This window comes from Cupressus sempervirens, chromosome 5 (genome assembly GCF_028749045.1).
Source record: "Cupressus sempervirens isolate cs-2001-9-10 chromosome 5, ASM2874904v1, whole genome shotgun sequence".
Lineage (NCBI taxonomy): Eukaryota > Viridiplantae > Streptophyta > Pinopsida > Cupressales > Cupressaceae > Cupressus > Cupressus sempervirens.
In genome coordinates, this window is record NC_143122.1 from 243,621,652 (window position 1) to 243,644,542 (window position 22,891).

Genomic DNA, 22,891 nt, shown 5'->3' on the forward strand with positions numbered 1-22,891 from the left:
TCCAGAAATCATCAGATTCACAAGAAAGTAAAGATTACTATAGATTGGGGCAAAATTCCCACACACCAGCAATGAAAATCTTAAATTGGGATAACATAGGCCTGCTTAGCCCCTAATAGAAGGGTTGCCTTTTAGTCATTTGATACAGGAGTAAATAAACATTATGCTTCTTTAGTAAACTCCTTTTGATGAGGACGAATTAATTATGGCTACAAACTTCACATTGCAGGCAAGTGAGGGAGCATCTCTTGCAACAAAAGAAACAACAGCTGCTTCAGCCACAATCTAGAATCCTTAAAAGTTTAGAAAAGTGGAGCCAATTCAGGAAAACAGTTCTTGATTGGAAACTTACATTTCATTGTAAAATATGTATGAAGCACTAGCACATTGTCAGAAAAAATGTTTGAAAGAGCTAACTAATAAAATAGGAACTGCAAACAACTATGATAGATTTATATTCATATTGCAATGAATAGAATCTTCTGAACGAAATTGAATGTTGTGAACAAAAGGATGTAAATCCTCAAGATAAGCTAGAAGATGATAGAGAATAGGCGTAGAAGGATCAAAAAATATAAAATGGCATGACTGGTGTCGGTGGAGGCAGCCAGAAGAATAGAACCAAACTATAATTTAATCAAAGAGATACAACAAGTTTTAATATTATTCTGTTATATAGATCTAAATGTCAAGACTGGACAGAACCATAACAATAAACTTTCAACGGATTCTACTCGACTAATTTTTTGATAGCTTCCACTCTCTATATTGAGGTTGTATGTAACATTCAATCCTAAATGAAAATCTATTGAGTTCAGTTGGAACCCAGCTAATATCAAAACAAACTTGAAAGATGTTATCAGAAAAGCATTAATGATTAACCTGAAAAAAATCTAATTTTTGCATTGGGCACCAGAAAGAGGCCACGAAAGGTCACAAACCAATAAATGAGTCCATTTTACAAACTAACATGATGAACTGGTGCAAGCGCATCTTGGATTCTTAGCAATCTTGCATCACCCAAAAAGATTTCCTTCTAGATTGTCTGTTTCCTATTTCATTTGGACAGTTCTTGTGTTTTAGGTAGTGAACGTTCCCGTTGGCTTGTTATCTTATGTGATTCTTATGGTGAGGTGTAGACATCATAAAGATCCTATGTCCAGCTTTGCAGCTTGTTCTGAGCTCTGCAGGTGAAGTTATCTTAAGATTGGTCTGACCCTATATTTGCTTTCCTATTTAAATGACTACGATGGCGAGATTCAGCTTGCCATGGAGATTCAAGACATGCGATGTGAAATGGTGCATTGTGCTATGTTGCTATACATGTGGCCAACCCTCTAGGGTATCTGCACAGCATGATGTAATATTTAAGGGTGTTCTTATAATTTGGGTCCTCGCCTATTCGGTTGTAACAAGTTTCCTTCTCATTGAGTTTTGCAATTGGATCAGCCGACTTGTAGTTGGCGACCTTGGATATAGGTAGGGTAGTTGTTCTTGTTTAGGAACATAGAGAGAGGAGATGAAGGATAGCTTGTAGGCTATTATCTGATTTTGCAAATAAACAGGCCTATATGCCTAGAATGTTAGATTGCATATCAGTAGGCCAATTGGATGTAAATTCTTGGTACTTTGTCAAGGAGAACATCGGTTTAGATGGCTTAATTGGTTGGTATCAGTGGTTGTTGATTTCCATTGTGTTGACTCTAGTTCCAAGGTTCAACATCTCCTAAGGGGATATCTCTGATCATGACTGGATCAAGTTGTATAAGAGCAAAGATTCATTCTTGTGATTACAAATCCATTGTCCTAAGCTTGCAAAATCACAGATTTGTTGTTTGTAGGGTGACAAAACTGAGGGTCTGACCCACATCATCAAATAACTTCCACAAGGTGGTTAGGAAGGGATTTTTTGCCACCGATGTGTGCGAGAGCTAATGAGAGCTAGTTTCTTAAACCTGTGCTAACCAATTGAAATTTTGATCTTGTAAAGCCCTGTTCTCTTGCATTTTGTCATCACAAAATGCAAGTAACAGTACGAAACTTTTTCAAACTAGTTTCGCATCTCTCGAAGTTGAATTTGATATTCAATTGCTTAATGTTGATCGATCGATCAACTCCAATTCGCATATCAATTTGTTTTATTGAAGGCTTTCATCAAGTCCTTTTTGTTTTTCTTTTTGTCGAGCCTATGCTTGATTTTTTAGGCCTTCATCGTTCTTTTCTTTGATTTTGAGTGTGCGTTTGTTGGCTTTTAGTCCTTTGGCCTTGCTCAAGTCATGGCTTTTGGTTTCTTCTTCAATTTGATCTAACCTAGAGCGTAATCGGAGTTGTCAATCAAGAGATATGGTCATTTTAGTGCCCAAAAAGTGGACATTTTTTATGCAACAGTATGAATTTAAAATATCATGTCATATTTTTTATTTGACATTCACTTTTTGAAAAATATAACTTAAATTCACTTTATGTTATGTTTTTAAGTTACTTTATCATTTAAATTTTCACTTAAAGTAACTATAGTGCACTTTATGTTATATTTTTAAGTTGAGTTTACTTTTCGATTTTTCACTAAGTGACTACATTAACTATATAGTTCAATTTGATTTTTAGCATTTAAATCAAATGCTCTAGTAAATATTACTTTTTAAATGATATTTACATGTTATATTATTAATATCATGTGTAAATATAATTTATGTTCCATTTAAGTAGTATTTTAATGACTTTAAATTGACATGTGCTTATTAAATCACTTTAAAATCATCAAAAGTGGACATTTTGTATGTCATTACATGTAAAATCCATCAAAAGTGGACATTTTGTATGTCATTACATGTAAAATGAATTTAAATTTACATTTCATTACATATAAAATTCAACTTAGAAACATAAATCCATCAAAAGTGGACCTTTTCCATGTCTTTGCATGTAAAAGTCATCAAAAGTGGACCTTTTTTATGTCATTGCATATAACTCACTTAAAAGTGCAATGACATCAAAAAGGTGAGTTTTATAACTTAAATATGCTATTGCATCTAAAATGTGAGCTTTCACTTAAAATATGCAATCACCCCAAAAAGGTGAGTTTTTAAGCTAAATGCATATTTTAAAACATGCATGCACTCCCAAAAGGTGCATTTTGCACTATGGAGGGATTTATAAAACATGCAATGACCATGAAAAGATGTGATTTGCATCTTAGCATGTTTTTAATATATGCTATGGACACCAAAAGGTGTGTTTTGCACTAAAAGTTCATGTTTTTGCCCTCAAGAAACCCGTTATTGGAAGAACACATGCAAAGAGCCTCCAAGAACTCATTTTTGAAGATTGCAGAAGATTTACTTCATGGTTTTTCACGAAATCTTCTCTACTAGGGTCGTTTTTGCTAAGCCATGGGTTTAAGCAATGAAAATCGATTTATCTTGCTAAAAAAACATTTTATTCAAACTCCTTCCAAGGGTATTTTTTTGGAAAAATCTTTAAAAACGCCATTTGGCTCACATTTTTGCCCAAAGAGGCATCAATTTGGCATGTTTTGGTGTTCTCATTGCATTGTGATACACATTCTGGCTTTTGGAAGCCAAAACGTTTTGATCTCTCACCTTGAAGAATCACGTTTTTGGTCAAAAGCGTCCCACATGCATGTGCAACCAAAAACGTTAGGATTTAGAGCAAGGATAGGGCACATTTTTGGCATCTACCATTAAAAATGCCTCATTGCTGCCTTCTCCATTTTGAATTTGCAAAGTCTGAAAGAGTCCAAGTGTTTTTGAAGAAATTTTCAACTTTGGAGCATTCTCCTCCATCTTAATCTTCTTATTCTTTCTTGCTATTAATTTGTGCTTATCCTGCTGATTCTATGCACATTATTGCTTGATGATTGCCACTTGTTGAAATTGATACCATGGGAAAATGCATTTTTCCTTTAAAAATTATGAAATTGTTCATTTTCACGTTTTTGGTTTTTCCCCAAACTCCAAATTCGAATTTGCCTATTGAAATGTTTTATTTGTTGACATGTTTGAGTCATTTGCCAAAGGTACATTTTTCTTTTGAAGTTTTTGTGTTTTGTGTGCTTGCTTTCCAGTTTCCTCCACTTTGGAGAAGTTAGAAGTTCTTTCCCAAGAACTTGTTCTTGTTTCATTTCATGCAAAAGCGTCATCACATTCCTTTTCCATCTTCCAAGTCACAATACTTTGCATCTCATCTGACAAATGTGATTACATGTTTTCCATCTCATTCACCATCCGCACATGCATGTAATCTCATTTTCCGCTTCCATTTTCACTCATCTCATTTTCTGTATCCACTCGCACGACATGATTGCATGAAAAAGCTTTACATGTAATTGCATCTCCAAAACCCATTATTGATTTAAAGTCACTTTTTGAAAAGTCAAAAATGTCACGTGCATGTACTTTGACTTCACAAGGTCAAAATCTCAAAAATGTCAAAATAAAGTTCATTTCACCTCAAGCTACATTTGATTTTCACAAGGTCAAAAATGTAGCAAGAAATGAACATAGTACAAAGTACATGCATGAAAATAAAGTTCATTTCACTTCAAGCTACATTTGATTTTCATCTTTACATATGCACTTAAACCTCCATGAGCAAATACATGTCATTTCACTTTCTATGTCATTACACACTTTTCATCTCATCTGTTATCTGCACTTACATGTAAGCTCACCCTTCATCCGCATTTGCATCTCATTTTCCATTCCTCATTACATGTTGCCTTTACACGTAATCCACTTTACATGTAATGACATCCAGAGAACCATTTTTTGACTAAAGGTCACACTTTTAAAGTCAAAAGTTCTCATTTGCACACATTCCCATGGGCCAAGCACTTTACTTTTAAAAAAAGAGTTGAAGATGTTGACGGGAAGTTATTCGGAGTTAACATCTGGACATCATCAAGAAGGTTTTCAAAGTGTCAAAGAATCCAGAATGTGCCAATCTACAAAGGAGAATTCACGACAACTTGAACAAGAAAAACTTGATCACATCAGGTTTTCAAATGACAACGGACAATTCGTCAAAGAGAGTCAAAGGTTATCAAAAGATGCAAGACCATGGTTATCAAGGTGAATGTAGTGACACAAAATACCGGGACTCCCGATCCTGTGATCATCCGGGATAACATCGCCAAGTACAAGGCCTTTCAGGACAATCCCTAGGATTGTTTCAATTCTCTTCCATCTTTCCTCTTCTTCTTTTTTCATGTTTGTAATTGAAAAGGATGTATTGCATGGAAGGATGTAATTACATGTAATGCGAGTTGCTTATGCAATTGCATGTAACCCAATAATTTCTCTTTTAGTTAGACTAGGTAAAAGTTGGTTGAGTTGCTCCCACTTTTTCCTCCATCTTTTTCTCAACTCCTGTGCCTATATAAAGAAGTGCCCCCTCATTGTAAAAATCATCTTTTGTTGTATGCAAGAAAGCTCTGCCACATTTGAGCAAGCATAACTTTGATTGTGTAGTATGAATTTGGGAGAAAAGTGAATAAAAGAAACGATTGGATTCGAAGCTTTGACTGGAAGCAATTGTGATAGAGCAAATTAGAAGCTTTGACTATAATTTGTGCCTATTGTCTTTGATTCATGTTATTATTGTCTGTTCAATAATAGAGCATAGTGATTTAAGAAGCAATCATGGCCAAAGCTTTGACTCGATGCGATTATGGCAATACGTAGACTAGGAGCTTTGACTGTAGCTTGTATTACCATCTCAAATTCACGAAAAATAATTAGAATTCCCTACTTCTAGAAGTCTTTGTGCCTTAATGGTAGAAGTTATTCTTATAGAATAGGTTAAATAGGACTTAGAGCCAAACTGGTACGCTTTCAGCTAGCGTTTAAGTTAGTGTTAGTTTATCACCATTTACAACTTTAGATAGAATTGTAGTTTGAGGTTTCATCTTGCCCATTACTCACTCGGCGGGTAAGTGGATTCTTTCCTGAAGTTAAGAGAAAAGAATATTGGTAACACCCTTTTTACAAAATCTCTCAACTTCTTGCTTACCTTGAGTTGATTTAAGGAACGGTGAGAAAGTGGAGCCTTCCCTTTAAGGTAGGAGAGACTCTGTCTCACACGATGTGGCTGATCATCCTATTTTGCAACTGAATTTTACCCAAAACTGTCGGTTGCAAAATATCCACCCAACAAGCCCTAAATATATTTGTTGTAAGGCGACAGAGCATGTATTTGACTCGCAATTGCAGAGGACTTGTACAAGCAAACTGTAGAGAATTGTTGGCTTGTATGAGTGGCGCTTGTGGTTGATGAACTCGAGTTGATGATTGTTGTTCCTAAGCTTGCGAAATCCTGGAGAACTTGTGGGATGGCAAAAGGTAGACCTGAGATACAATTGCAGAAGATGTGTGCAAGGATGGATCGGAAGAAAGACATTAAAGGTTGTGAACCTTGATGTAAGTTAAGGAGACATCCCATAGGTGGACAAATTGTTGAATGGAGGCAAGTTGATGTAAAGAACCCACGCCCTTCCTGGTGTCTGGAAATTGTCCAAGATCACAGGCGACAGGAAAACTAAACCAATCGTACGAGATGGTAAGAGGCCTGATGGTCGTATGGGATGAGAAGTTAATAGTCGTACGGTGAATCTTACTGCCTGTACTAAACTAAGTGATGGTCGTACCGTTGGGTATCCGTACAGGAAGAGAATCGTACGAGAATGAATGGAAAGAGACCATACAGTGTCTTAGACAGTTCATACGATGCAAGATCTGAACTATACGTACGGTAAACAGTCCATACAGAGGTGTTGTGCAGCAAGAAAAGTCATACGATGGTTGAGATAAGTCGTACGGTTAGTGTAGGAGGCTGTAAGGTGACTCAAATGGGATTTCAGAGCCGTACAGATGGATGGAAGGTGAGGAAAGTCAGTACGGATGGAGAGCTAAGCAAAACGGAAACACAATGTTGCTTGCATAAAAACACAGAATGTTGATTAAATCTATACCACAAGAGAGAGAGTCGAATGCGAATATTGATTGCCACCAAAAGATAATACTCTGATTTGCCAAAACCAAGTGAAGTAACACATACACCACGAAATAGGATGAGGGTTGAATCCCACCGAAACCATTTGAGCCAAATAGGGAAGATCTTTCATTTCCGAAATGGCAAACAATCCCAAACTCCAATAGGAATCCGCAATACATGAAAATATAATCCAAAGCATACCTACTACAACCTACAAGCCGTGCTTAAATTCCCGTCGGGAAACTTTCTGAGGGTGTACAAAGATAGCGGACAGCGACACAAACTACGGAAACAAAAATAAAAATGGGTTTGAGATACATTAAATCAATTGGCCCGTTACAAAAGTTTGATTTATTATTTATTTTATAACGGGAATATTACAGTCCTCCCATCCCAAAATTTGCTTGTCCTCAAGCAAATGCAAACCCAGTTCTAAGAAACCTTCTGTAATCAGCTCCTTCAATTCCGAGTCAGGCACTAAGTAGATCTTCCCGTCAAAGTAAATGATATCATTAATAACCTTGTATCTTTCATCGTGTACATAACCATCCATCAACTCACATGCAAAAGTGTTCTTGGAATACACAACCAATAGATGAGCCCGCCACTTATCCAAAGAAGGCGGTGAGGTGTTGACTATCTTGTTTTTACTTGCAACGTCTGGGGCCAAATCCTGTTTAAAAATTGCCTCCATCTTCTTGATTGTGACTCCCTTCGATCCTTTATTTGATATTCCTCTTAGCAACACCTTCTTGCCATCCGTCTCGACTGAAAAGTCCATCCTTTTGAAACTTTGAGTGTACTGGTCAAAAGTTTCCAACCACTGGATGCCCAAAATGATATCAGTATCAACCAAATCGATGACAAAGAAATCATCTGCCAAAGTATAGTTTCCCATGGAAATTTGTAGCTGTGAGATCACCTGAGTGCAAGGTAACAAGGTTCCTCCTGCAACATTAACCTCAAATCCTCCGTGCTCAACTGTGTGCAGGCCTTTACTAGTGACCAAAAATGAATTGATGAAATTGAGTGTGGCGCCACTATCAATCATGATTGGGACTCGTTTTCCATGAAGTGTGTTGTGAACTCTGAAGATACCACCTCCAGTCGGTGTAGTGAGGCTAGCAATGGAACCCCCTTTTTGTATCAAGGCATTTATTCTCTCCTGCTGGGTAATTTTTTTGTCAGTTGTTGCAGGTATCTGTTCTTCAAATCCTCCGTGCTCAACTGTGTGCAGGCCTTTACTAGTGACCAAAAATGAATTGATGAAATTGAGTGTGGCGCCACTATCAATCATGATTGGGACTCGTTTTCCATGAAGTGTGTTGTGAACTCTGAAGATACCACCTCCAGTCGGTGTAGTGAGGCTAGCAATGGAACCCCCTTTTTGTATCAAGGCATTTATTCTCTCCTGCTGGGTAATTTTTTTGTCAGTTGTTGCAGGTATCTGTTCTTCGTTGTCATTAGGCATCACCTCAATGTAGTGAATCTTTCCCTTTCCGAGGCAGCGATGACCAGGACCCCATGGTTCTTTGCACGTAAAACAGAGCTTTTTCCTCCAGAGTTCTTGCCGAGAATCTTCATCAAATTGAGGTTTTTTCTGAATTGGATCCTTGTCTTTGTCTTCTTGTGGGGATGGTGTTGGTGTAACTGTGTGAGCTTTGGAGGAAGATGCGGCCATGTCGCGCACCTTCTTAATAGCTTCGTTGAGTGTACCTGGGTTGAACCCTTTGATCCAGTGTCTCAAAGGCTCTCTCAGCCCATCCATGAATAACACAATTCGACGTCTTTCAGAGATGTCTGTGACTAATACAGAAAGTTTCTGAAACTCTGCAATGAACTGATCTACTAATCCAGTTTGCCTCAGTTGCACCAAGTCTTTGAAATTGAGTTCAGGATCTTTCCCATCAAATCATTCTATCAATCTCTCTGTAAATTCTGCATTAGTCTTTATTTGATCATGCCCTAATGTGATGGTGTCGTGGTGCCACCATTCATGCGCAACTCCCTCCAAGTGCAACGCGGTAAATTTCATCGCTTCTTCCTCTGGCATAGGATTCAGCTAGAAGTAGGTATCGGCTTTCATCACCCACGCTTGTGTTGAAATGGAACCCAATCTGTCAAATGGAGATAAATTCACCTTACTCAATTTTCTCCTGAGATCATCGTTAAAGTATCCTCCTCTGTTTCTGCCTCCCGAATATCTCATTCTCAGATCTGCATAATCTTTGTGGGAAATGTCTTCTTCAAGGTACGCATTCCTCCAATCCTCTCTTATCTCTTCGAAAGTTGGTAATCTCTCTCCGTGATGTGCTTCCGTCCGTGGTGGGAAGGTCGGCATGGAAGGTCGAGAGCGTGTTGGCTGAGGGTGTGCTTTACCCGATACTAAATCCGTGCTGTGACCATTTTGTTCTCCAGATATTTTGTTCTCCGCCAAATTCTTGAGAGTTTCTTCCATAAGTCATTGCGTATTAGTGATTTATGCCCGATTCTGGGCAAGTTCCCTCAAAAGTGCCACAAGTTCGACACCCATCGGTTCCTGTTCGTCAGCCATTCAATCAATAAAATGTGTCCTCCTCTTTCGGCTATAAACTCTCATTCACCGTCTACAGGCTGGCAAGATCGAAGTGCTCTGATACCACTGTAAAGAACCCAAGCCCTTCCTGGTGTCTAGAAATTGTCCAAGATCACAAGCGACAGGAAAATTGAACCAACCGTACGAGATGGTAAGAGGCCTGATGGCCGTACAGGATGAGAAGCTAATAGTTGTACGGTGAATCTTACTACCTGTACTGAACTAAGTGATGGTCGTACGGCCGGGTATCCGTACAAGAAGAGAGTCGTACGGGAATGAATGGAAAGAGATCGTACAGTGTCTTAGAGAGTCTGTACGGTGCAAGCTCTGAACTATACGTATGGTAAACAATTCGTACGAGGGTGTTGTGCAGCAAGATAAGTCGTACGATGGCTGAGATAAGTTGTACGGTTAGTGTAGGAGACCGTACGGTGACTCAAATGGGATTTCAAAGCCGTACGAATGGATGTAAGGTGAGGAAAGTCAGTATGGATGAAGAGCTGAGCAGAACGAAATCATACAGTGACAGGAACACAATGTTGCTCGCATAAAAACATAGAATGTTGATTAAATCTATACCACAAGAGAGTTGAATGCGAATATTGATTGCCACCAGAAGATAATACTCCGATTTGCCAAAACCAAGCGAAGTAACGCATACACCATGGAATACAATGAGGGTTGAATCCCACCGAAACCATTTGAGCCAAATGGGGAAGATCTTTCACTTCTGAAATGGCGAACAATCCTGAATGCCAACAGGAATCCGCAGTATATGAAAATATAATCCAAAGCATACCTACTACAACCTACAAGCCGTGCTTAAATATCCGTCAGGAAACTTTCCGAGGGTGTACAAAGATAGCCGATGGCGACACAAACTACGGAAACGAAAATAAAAATGGGTCCGAGATACATTAAATCAATCGGCCTGTTACAAAAGTTTGATTTATTATTTATTTTATAATGGGAACATTACAGTTGAGGGTGTGTTCAATAGATCACCGAAGAAGAGGCAATTGAATTCTTGTAGCCAGATCGTTGAGCAAAGGCAACTACACCTAGGATACCAATTCATCTCTTGCAAGCTAGGCTTCCACATCCAATGCGGACGAATCCCAGATGCATCCGGAAGCGTTGCAGATGCTAGCCGAAAGCCAGCCGCAGGCTCCCGGATGCGTCAAGAAGCATCCACGGGCCCAACGGCCAAAAAAGACAAAAAAACTTTTTAAAACACTTAAGTTGCCCATTCAACACATGTTGTAATTGCATTTTTTAGGTTACCATAGATTCATAGTCATACTATCAAATGATTTGTTTTTGTATATTTCTTACATTTCTTTGCATATTATATATATATATATATATATATATACATTTCCTCCCGCATCCGCATCCAAAAAAAAAAAAATCCTCGCATCCCGTATCCGCATCCAAATCCGTAACTTAGAGTTGCACTATAGATTGGGAAAGATGTCACCGAAGAAAAGAATGAACCCTACATGGTCAGAATTTATAATGATGAATAACTTCATAATTGAGATGAAGAATGAAACCAGAGATATATTGGGAGGTATGCATGTTGAAGAGAAGAATTTGTTGGAAAGGCATTTGCTGAAAAGGAGTTCAGTAATGATGGAGTAGATGAGGTAGCAGATGTCTAGTTGGCATTTATCGGTAAGAAGAAACTTGTTTGGCCTATGGAGGATGATCTGGAAGCAAAAGATGCAAATTGAAGTTGCTGCTACAGACAAGGTAAAGATCCTTGAGGTAAACAAGTTTGTGGATACTTTGATCTCAGAAGTTTCAAAGGTTAAGGTAGATGTGGATGCGGTTGCTTGTCATGATTAGTTGATTGAATCCGATGAGTCAGTTGAGGATTGTCTTGTTGTTAAGATTGACAATGAGATTGTTGATGTTAAGGAGGTTGACCCAGTCGAGGTTGGAATTGAATCTCCTTTAATTGAATCTGGTAACCTAGTTAGGTTTGTTTAAGAGCTTACTACTGTTGGGGCTAACATTATGTATAGTGTTGCTAAAGACATTATTGTTGTAGGTAAGTATAAGGGTATGAATGCTGGTGGAATTGTTGATCAGCTTAAGGATGTTGTGGATAGGGTTTTCATGTGTGATGATGATCATGTTGTTGGTGAAGAGTTGCAAACTGAATTGTTTGGATTGATTCGTGATCTGCTGCAGAAGTCACCTAGTAGATGTGAGAGTAAACATAAGTTGCTTAATTAGTTTTGGTATTGATCAAGTTGCTTTTGAGGGAGATCTTGTTGCTACATATGTCATAATGCAGGTATGGAAGGATGAGCAACATTTCTATGGTAGGAAAGATATGTGTGCTTAATGATGGACATATCGAGAGCGAAGATGAAGGCAGATTTGAGGACTTGCACCTTAGAGGATCGGGCTATTATAGATAAGTGGATGGAAAGTGATTTGCAGCAGGTGGCTGAGAGAGTGTCTAAGGGTGTACACTTGCAGAAGAATCTAGTCAGATTCTTGAGGCAGATAGTTGGTGTTGGAAAATAGCTCAATTGTGCAATCAATACTTGTGATCAGATCACAAACCTGAGAAGCTGAAGAAGGATTTGATGGATGGATTTGAACCGGTGGAGTTATCAAACGCTGATGATAACCGGATGGTGTTGCAGCAGCAGAGGCAAACAGAGATGATGGCTTTGATGACATTAGTATGAACTATGGATGAAATATCAGAGTGGTGGATTAAGAGGAGATGATGAGTTCATTGATTTTGACGGACAGATGACAGATTATGGTCCGAAGTCTGACACAAATGGTGATAAGTGGATAAAGGTATCAAGAGGGTTTGAGAAGTGGAGTACAGAACCAGTGCTTGATTGTGTTGTTGATCAGTTTGGCCTTGTCGGTGGATTTGTTGTCTGGTTTGTTCCTGTGCAGTGAATAAGCAAATCAGATTGGGGGAGGTGGAGAGTTATGGTGTCTAAGTTCATATTCTTGACCATGAGGGTTGGGAAGCCGAGGTCAAAATGAAGACTGAAGATCTGATGCAGAATTCTTTTGCATCATCAAAGTGAGAGGCTCACATTCTTATTAACCCCAAGTGTCTGATGCAGCAGCATCTTGCGTTCTTGGCAATCTTGCATTGCCCAAAAAGATTTCCTTTCAATTTGTCTGTTTCCATTTCCATTTGTACAGTTTCCTGTGTTTTAGGCAGTGATCGTTCCAGTTGGCTCATTAGCTGATCCGATCCAAAGAACCTATGTCTACCTTTGCAGTTTGTTCTGACGTTTCCTGATGAAGTTATCTTAAGATTGGTCTGGTCCTATATTTGCTTTCTTGTTTTAATGGCTAGGGTGGTGAGATTTGGCTTGCGATGGAGATTCACAACATGTGATACTAAATGGTGCATTGTTCTATGTTGTTATACATGTAGCCGACCCTCTTGGGTATACACACAGCATAAGGTATATATTTAACGGTGTTCTTATAATTTGAGTCCTAAACTATGTGGTTCCTTCTCATTGAGATTTGCGATCGGATAAGCCAACTTGTGGTTGGCGATCTTGTATATAGGTAATGTAGTTGTTCTTGTTTAGGAGCATAGAGAGAGGAGATGGAGGATAGCTTGAAGGTTAGTATCTAATTTTCTCCAAATAATTGGGTCTGTATGCCTGGAATGTAAGACTGCAAATCGGCAGGCCAATTGGATATGAATCAGAATCTTTAACTCTTTTGTCAGGGAGAATACCGGTTTAGCTGGCTCTATCTGTTGTTTGGTATCAGTTGTTGTTGATTTCCATTGTGTTGACTCTAGCTGCAAGGTTGGACATCTCCTAAGGGGATTTCGCTGATCTTGACTGCATCGTGAACTTTTGCAATTTCCTGGTCAGCTATGTAAAAATAAAGCATGCTTTATGGAGAGTGACTGAACTGTGTCAGAATTGCACTGACTCGTGCAGCAACTTTATGTCTTATTTCCTCTAATGAGCACACCCGATCATTAGAAAATTTTCTCTGCATACCATGTATCCATGTTAAAAATTGAATCCTCAAAGGTAAACATCCAAGCAGACAAATAGACTAAAACAGAAATGTATACCATAGAACCATACATGCACACTCAAAACTAATAAAAGCTGAAATGCTGTGGCATATTGAAGCTGACTGAACATGCATTTCAGAGTAACTATAATTATATAAATACATAATATTTTCCAATCAACACCCAATATATAAAAAGGTTAACATAATTCTTGTTGATCCCCCTAACTTTCCAATGTTAGGATTTCCAGAAGATTTTCAAGAAAGGAGACACATGGAAAATAACGGTAACTTACAGCACAAAGCTTCTTCACATTCTTCACAGCTTTTTTTAGATTTTCAAGTGTTTCTTGATGATACTCATTGTTTCCCCAAGAGAAGTCAAAACGAGCAACTGTCATAGTCAAATAGCTGCTGCAGTGAGAATTAACATACCAATACCCCAGATTTAATTCAATAATTAAAAATTCACCAAACCTAGCACATTTGACTAAGTGAGAAAATATTCTATCAAAATTATTTCTGTACCAAATAAAGTGAAAGCCACAATAAGGAAGTTGAAGGAAAAATTTAAAAACTAACCTGACATTCCAGCCTTGAGGCATGCCTCAATCACTTCTACAGACCGCGATTTTGGCCCAAGAGTGCCAACTATCTTGGTCAATGCAGGAAAGAAAGTCTGCAACAGTACAAATTTAGTGATTGAGATCTTGATCCAATTAAATGCTACTAAAGGTTTCACAGAACTTTCAAACCGTAATATAACAGAAATTTGCAATGCAAAGAAAGTACAAATGGATTATATTTATTCCAAGCACTGTCTTGTCAAATACAGCGTTTAAAGAAAAGAAAATACAAATTAGGAAAACCAAGCTTTACAGATTAATATGTATTCAGAAAAACACTCAGTGATAGCTTGTCCCTCCCAAGTCCATTCATGGCCAAGTCCTATGGATGATATCCATTTTCATCAGATTCTTCTAAGGCAGATAAAGGATACAAACTATTTTTTATCTGCATTTTTAAATTACCTGCTGGTACAAAATTACCCTAACAAACAATAATGGATAGGATTGCTATTGTCAGTAACAAATGCCCAATGGCCATGATATGGCGCACTATCAGATTTTACAGAATTGAATTTTGCATTGAAAATTACAAAATATGGATATACGAAATGATCATCAATAAAAATGAAAAAAAGAGGCCCAAATTTGTGTGGAAACTCCTCCGTCATTATGAATGGCTCCTTAAAATTGAGCTAATCATAGAAGATTCAGAGAAATTATCTAATTCCTGAGACAAGTTACTACAAAATGCATTACAAAACTATGTAAATTATATTATTATCCCACTCCAAATCAGAAGTAAAACTTTGAAGACAAGGCCTTTCCATGTTAATTAACAGGATTCAGAGGTTCTCTCACACTATTGAACCACCATATGCATGGACAGAGATGGAAAATCAACGTGCATAACTGGAATTCTTCAAAAACCTATGTGAATAGCTTCATTGAAGTACTGATTCTATCAAATGAAAAGTTACAAATACCTGATTACCCCGCCATTAAGTGAACCTCAATGACCCATCCAAAGAAAGTGAGAAAAAAATAAAGAAAAAAAGAAATAAGTAAAAAAGCATTATCAGCAATTTGTTTAAGGATTGCTATCTTAACAAATATTCCCAGTAGCCACGAGCTAAGAAAAGACGGCAATTAATTAATTCATAAAACGTACTAAAATATTCATTGAAAGAAATAAATCAAGTAAGTTTCTTCAATTTTCAGTGGATATTCTCTCAAGTATAAGGAGATCCTTCTTTCAATTAGTATTATTTTAATCATGCATTCCACTGAGTGTTTTGGCCTTTTGCATACAATCCAAAGTTTCAGCAGACTTCATAACAGATTTGTGGTGCATGGGTGATAGGGTACACTCTAAAATCCCACTCCAAATCAAAAGTAAAACTTTGAAGACCCTTTCCATATTAATTAACAGGATTCAGAGGTTCTCTCACAATATTGAACCACCATATGCATGGACAGAGATGGAAAATCAACATGCATGACTGGATTTCTTCAAAAACCTAAGTGAATTCCTAGCTTCATTGGAGTACTGATTCTATCAAATGAAAAGTTACAATAACCTGATTACATATCCCAAGACAGCCAGGACGGAGCAATCTGTCATGTCCCTGCCATTAAGTGAACCTCTATGGTCCGTCCAACGAAAGTGAGAAAAAATTACAGAAAGAAAGAAAGAAATAAAAAAGCATGATAAGCAATTTGATTCAGGATTGTTATCTTAACAAGGCCTTAAAACGATGATACTCAGTAGCCACAAGTTAAGAAAAGACGGCAATTAATTAATTAATAAAACATACTAGAATATTCATTGAAAGAAATAAATCAATTTTCTTCAATTTTCAGAAATAAATCAAGTTTCTTCAATTTTCAGTGGATATTCTCTCAAGTACAAGGAGATCCTTCTTTCAATTAGTATTATGTTACTCATGCATTCCACTGAGTGTTTTGGCCATTTGCATACAATCCAAAGTTTCAGCAGACTTCATTACACATTTGTAGTGCATGGATGATGGTACACTCTAAAAGGACAGCCCAGTTCAAATATATTCCCTTGCACTAAGGAAAACCATAACCCCAGAAAACATGAGGCAAGTTTGTGATGTACCGAACATGGGAAACATTTAAATGTATCACAATAATGTAATCTAAACGTCCCCGCTAGTTTTGAGGTGACCCATAGCCTTACCTTAGATTTACTAATAAAACAAAAGCAGCCGATTAGTCATTCTGCATACCATTCCCAATGCCCGTTAATTGTGATATAATTTATACACTAATGCCTGCCTTGTCATAATCTAATGGTAATCCCGCTCGCAACAGTAATGAAATAAATTCAAAACTTTGGCAGGAGTTACCCGACAATTAGGAATTTGGTGGCTGTAATGGAATTTGATAAAACAAGCCACTCTCTGAACAACAAAACTTCTGGTAGGTCAAATGGTAAAGCATCCCAACCAAACATGTCAAGCATAATCATGGGAAGGCCACAGACTTAAATCTTGACTGTTCCGTGGAAAAAAATAACATAGTATAGTCCCCAAATTAACAGTTCCGAGCACAGAAGAGTGGCATAATGAGGTTATCTGATACAATCCACCCTCGTGAAATAATATATAATTAGTGCAGCAGATGGTAGGTCCTAGATTTCTGTCCTAGCTCACACATAAGAGGTAAATAATGGAGGAGTTGCCTTTAACAAATCCTTCATCCGATAGTAGCCATTCAAGATAATTTTCGTTTTACTACAGCTATAGAGAGGGGGTGACCATTCCATTTTGAGGAATTAAAAGAAGAAGAATAAAAAACAACAGCAGCAAATAATTCAATGGCCCAGATAAATATAACGTCCGGGTAAGATCATGCCACATACTTAATATGATTAAGTGTTTTGAAAGCAAATGTACAGACTACAGCCAACATCAACTTAAAACGAAAAATGTTCAGTAAATTATCATTCTTACAGATCTATTTGTAACTTTGTGGAAAGAAGATATAAGTTTTACAGGAATCTGAAGCCGCTTAGTCAATGTACATTGCAAATTCCCACTAAATACGTCATTGACTTAACATGAAGTTGAAAGCAAACAAATTTCCCCGCCTTAATTTCTACAACTTTATAAAACATAAAATACATAGATGCAAGATTTAACGAGCTTCAAGATTCTTAGATCTTCTTGTCTGCAAACCAAACTATAAATAGCCCATTCGTAGGGTTTGATTTAGTGGATAATTGGTCAATTAAAACAATTACCTGTTTAGATGGCTCCAAAATGGAGATCATTCTAATGGGCTCTTCTAGGAGCAAATGTGCAGACAACATTTTTCTTGTTTTTGCTGCAGACCCTTGAACTGGGATACACTTGTGCTATGTTCGCACAGTGTATTCCAAGCATATGTAATATATATACACAGTATATTCACCTTAAAGCATAAAGCCGATCAAACCTCCGGAGGGTGGGTGGGATCAACAAACCCGTCACACCTGGCCTTACCGTCCCTTCTGTCTAATTCTTCTCACGTGTTGTTCAATATTCTTTGTAAAATCAGAATATTCTTCAATGTGTGGCGGGCATGACTTCATGGGTATACTTCTAGGCGATATTTCTCCCGGAGGTAGATGTTTTTGTTTAGGCACTCTATTAAATTGACATATTTGTCTTTGTAAAAGCACGTAGATTGCCCACAATTCCTCGAAAATGTCTTTTTAGATTGCCGAGAGTTCCATGAAAAATGCTCCCTTTTCCCAACAAAATCACAAGATTCCAAACTGTCATTGTATCTAGGTAACTAGGTTAGTCATTGTTGGGATTCTATACTGGAATGGTACATTCACATTTTTTTTCTTTAATAAAACCCACGTTCAAGCATTCATTAGACATAATTCAAATGAATGTCAAGTGTTTGTTCTTATGTTTTATGTTATTTTGTTTTAGAAACTTCACATTATTGTCATTATTATTTAGTATTATAAGAATATTAAAATTTTATATTATTTTTATTAAAAGTAAACTAAATAATAATTACATTGAAGACATATTATACTAAAGTTTTCTGATTCACTTTGTGCATCGACAATTCACACTCAAAGTCGAGGCTTGTAAGACAATTAGAACAATCTGAGTCGTCCATTATTTTTTTCCACACGATCACCTACAACCATTTGCTGAAATTGCAGCCTTCTAAAGGTTGTTGAAATGCGCGGTAACGCTCTGCACATCTGCAAAATGGGACCCTATCCATTTAGCCGCCAGGTGGGGTACTCTTTATGGCCCAAATATTGTCATCCGATGTAACGGGAAAAAAACTAAAACTTGTCAAATTATTACCTTGAAAACTAGAATAGAGTAAGAGAGTTTGCAAGGAAGTGTTGAATATGGAGCCACATGGATAATGCAATGATGATAATAATTTACCACTCCAAGTCAGCAAGGCAAGCTTTTGTAGCAATATTTTTTATATAATTCCAACTATTCTCAGTGCAACTGAGTTGAGCAATCTTTATATTGCATGACCATGACATAAAACAATGGTTGAATTCCATGACAATTATCACCCCCCACTCTCCCTTGTTTGTGTTTCACAAAATCTTGTCTATCTTTGTAGTGGGAAATTAGGTCAGCACTCTGTGCAGTGAGAATTTGTAATTGAACCCCATCACTGGATTTTGTATGCTTGTTTTCTTGGGTTTCATTGTTGTTTATGAATCTTAAATTTTGGCTTTCGGTAAAATGGCATCATTTTATTTTGCTCATTGTCTCATTCCGTAGTTTCTCATGGATGGCCTATATTGTCATTTTAAATTTCTCATAGGCAAAATTGTACAATCGGATAGGCTTTACTTGCGAGGTTGCTCGGGTACAGCGAATGCAAAACCTATCTTACCCTTGAAACCATTGTTTAGCCGGTATCAAACTGCACATGTGGTTTTACTCATCCAACAGGTCGGGTTGACTAGTGTGGGCCTAGTTCCTTTCTCCGCCTACCTCCGTCCAAAAAATCAATGTTGTTAATCTTCTTTTGTTAATGTAGTTTTGATAGTGTAATTTTGTTTATGTAGAATTAATAGTGTATGTTTGAATCAATGGTGAATCTTGATGAGTTAGGAAAGTCACTGACGAGTTGAGGTAGGACTCAGAGGAGAGCTTTGTCCTTTTATTGGATGTTGCTCTGCTTTGTTGATCACTGCAGAAGGGTCACTACGGAAGTCCCTATCAAATACAAATTTAATTTAAGATCTTACAACGACACAATAGTAAATTGTGACCTTGTCATTTAGGAGGTCTTGGGTTCAAGTCTCTTTGAACACATAAGTTATTGCAACTAAATCAAAATAAAATACAACTTTTAAGTTTCTTTCACTTCAAAACATAAGTAATATATAATTTATAAATTAAGAAAAAAAATTGCAATTCAATTATTATTTATTCAATTCCCACTCTACATAGTGTGGTTTCCTTTTATGCTTTATTATGTTCATTTTATGACTATGTTGGAATTAAAGTAACTTTGATCACCTACCTTACTTCTTTTTTTTCAAAATTTAGCAAATAGAAAATATTTTGTAGTTGTTTATTCTTATTATATACTAATTTATTCTAGAGATATAGATAGAGGAACAAATTGAATTCATTAGATCACATTAAATATTAATTTTTAAAAATCATATTTAAAATGAACCACTAAAAAAACCTAGACTAAGCATCCTTGATTAAAATACAAGGATTATTAAAGTTGATTAAACTAATGAGCTTTATTATGTTCATAATCAATTCATTATTATTAATTACATACTGACCACTCTTGATTAAAGTACAAATAAAATAAAGGTCTTTTTATAGCCCATATTTTTTTAGATCTCAAAAGGAATCATGTTGATGGGGTAGATATTTCATGACATAACCTAAAAAGCTTTACTTGTAAAATAAAATAAAATCTTGTCAAAAAGCATCCTTCTTTCCTACTTAGTTTCTCTTATATATATTTTTTCTAATTATGTTTACAAATACAATATTTTTTATTGTGTTGGAAGTAATTGAAATGGTGCAAGCCACCATTCCACAATATCACATCTTTCTAAAATATTGCTTTCACAACAATGTATCAGCTTACCCTTGCACCTTCTTCTATAGCAGATGCTAGTTAGTATAACATACGCGTTGATATAGGTACCTAGTAATCATTCATATAAGCATTGCATATAGTTATCTATTAAGTTATAAATAAATAAATAATACTATATACATATAAAGTTAATACAATGATGCATTTTACTTGCAAAAGAACTAATATTATGTAGTAGAAATTCAAATTGTAGAATATAAAATACATTAGAAAAGTATATGGTTATCTAAGTTAACTCTCATATTCTAAATTTAAATCATCCACATTAATTTAAATCTGCTTTCAACACATTTACTATTGTATTTGTCATTTAAAAATAATACTTTTATGCCACGTTTTTACTGGCACATATTGACAACAAACTACATTTACCCACAGTAGGCTAAAGTCGTGGTTTCCAATTCTGTAGATGATGCGGCAATACAGTAACAATATTTATTGGAAGTGAAATATGTTTCCTTTGAGTGTGAGTGCATCATGCAATATGTTTTTCTCATCGCTTTCTATGGCGTATCTAATCATCATTTATGCAGTGCCCTACATTTCAGTCACAATAAATATCTTCTAAAACCACTGCTCATGGTGCCATTATCACGAATGGTGGCATATGAGACGTATTTGTTGACTACTCCACTTTTTGCCTGCATATGGAAGTAGTTTCTTAAGTTCACAAAATCTTCTGTTGCAGTCTTCAAAGGTATTTGTTGCATCTTCGTGAGTTTCATTCCTTCACTGCAAAGTTTGCAAGTTCAACATTTACATTTGGTATGTACAAAATGAATGTTGTTTTTTCATTTTTGGCAATGTACAGATAAATGTTTACTATCTTTGGGGTCATCCCAATACTTACGTTTCATGTGGCCTTATGTCTGGCCTGGGTTGTTTTGTTAACCATTAGCTTATTTGCATAGGGCCACATTATACTTTGTCCCCTTCCTCTTTATGTCGTTTTGACCTTACATTCAAATGGACTTTGTGGTAAGGTTTTCGAAAACCCCGTTTGAAAATTATTTCTGAGCTAATTGTTTCGTGATCGTGATGAAAAGTCAATTCAATGGGTAGAATGAGTTGGGTTTTTACAAAAAGAAAAAAATTTGTGTCTTTGATTTAAGAAAATTATAATTGGGCATCAATATTGTACAAAGTTATATGGATGATTGAGAGCTAATTGATTAGGATAATACTCAATATCCTTGCAAGAATCACCTTATCCAATTATCTAGCCGAACACAATCGGACATTTGGCATATGGTTTGTGCTAGCATTTTTTTGGTTGTTGAGGGTAAACTATCTTTGAGGGTTCGTGTTCACATTAGCTTTATCAGATGTCTCCAACCTCTGACCAATCTTTCCAAAGTAATTTGTACATTCTCCAAAATGTTATTAATGTTCACATTCATTCACAACATAGCCAGATTCTGGTAACGTTAGAGTTTTGTTTCTGTAAAATTTGTCTTAATTTGGGTTTGATTTTATGTCTGGATATTTATTGAGGCATTTAGCCTAGTGGGTTTGAGTTGCTTGTGTGAGAGATTTTTCTCCTATTTCCCCAATTGTTTCCTATTTTTGGCCCTTAGGTTTGTGCTACTATTGCTATTATAGCCTCTCGATTAATTGTGTAGCCTTTTAAAGAAGCCACACCACTTTTGTTAATATGCGAGCTCCGCATGAGGTTATGAATTCTCATCAAAGAATGATAGTTAAGAGAGTGCATGTGTGTTGTGCAAACATTCTCATTTTGCATGCACGACTGCTAGGGTAATGCACTAAAAAGTTGTGGAAATAATTATGTTTTGTACATATCCTTTCAAATTTATGCCATTATATTTCCTGACCTCATTCTCTATAACTTATGAAGTAAATTAGTACGCCTAGCTTACACTTGTCATCCTGTAATGGGAAACTTACACTATAAGCATCCATTAATGCGATATAGTACTTAAAGATAAGAGAAGCTTCGAAATATTGAGATTGTGCAGCTTTGAAATCTTCATATTGTGCACCTTATATCAAGAAAATTGAATAATGCCTTCTTTTCTCTTACCAACTGTGTGTGTTTATATAAATGTTTTTATTTATTTGAAAAAAAAAAAAATCTGAATTCAAATCGAAATATCTATCCCCAACCCCATGCAATTATGCTCCAAACAATTGCATAATAGGGCCCTTGTCAGCAAGAGCAACCAAAAATTTCATATTTCTCTTGTTTGTTGTAGTGGCATGCAGATGGCCACAGTGACAGTGATGGAAGGCATACTTGAAATAATGATACCCTACGAAATTTGTTTGAAGCGTGCTTTCCAAAAAAGATGCCCATAGCCAAACACTCCAAGGAGCATTTTGAAGAGCCTAAAATATCCTTATATTTGTTGATTTTTGCATGAACTTTTAAAGAGGATGATTGTTGTTCTGGAAGGTTTATTTTGAAAACATTTTGACACAATGAAGCTCAAATTATTTGAACATATGGATTTTACCCAACAATCATTGAAGTTTTTTTCACTCAATTGGATAGACTTTATTATGCTGGCTTTTAGTCATTTCTCAATCCCCAAACATC

The 22,891-nt window shown here is 36.5% G+C and overlaps 1 protein-coding gene across 1 annotated transcript in view; it reads right to left on the reverse strand.

Annotated features, from left to right (window-relative positions):
• Positions 1–17,585, reverse strand: part of LOC149555437 (pyruvate kinase 1, cytosolic-like) — a 61,738-nt gene extending 44,153 nt beyond the window's left edge. Inside the window, exons 1-3 of the mRNA XM_089829474.1 lie at positions 17,462–17,585; positions 14,207–14,303; positions 13,921–14,018 (exon numbers count right to left, since the gene is read on the reverse strand). Of these exons, the coding sequence (XP_089685600.1) occupies positions 13,921–14,018; positions 14,207–14,303; positions 17,462–17,530 (264 nt within the window). The 5' untranslated portion in view covers positions 17,531–17,585. The remainder of the gene's footprint in view (positions 1–13,920; positions 14,019–14,206; positions 14,304–17,461) is intronic.
• Between the last annotated feature and the right edge of the window lie 5,306 nt (positions 17,586–22,891).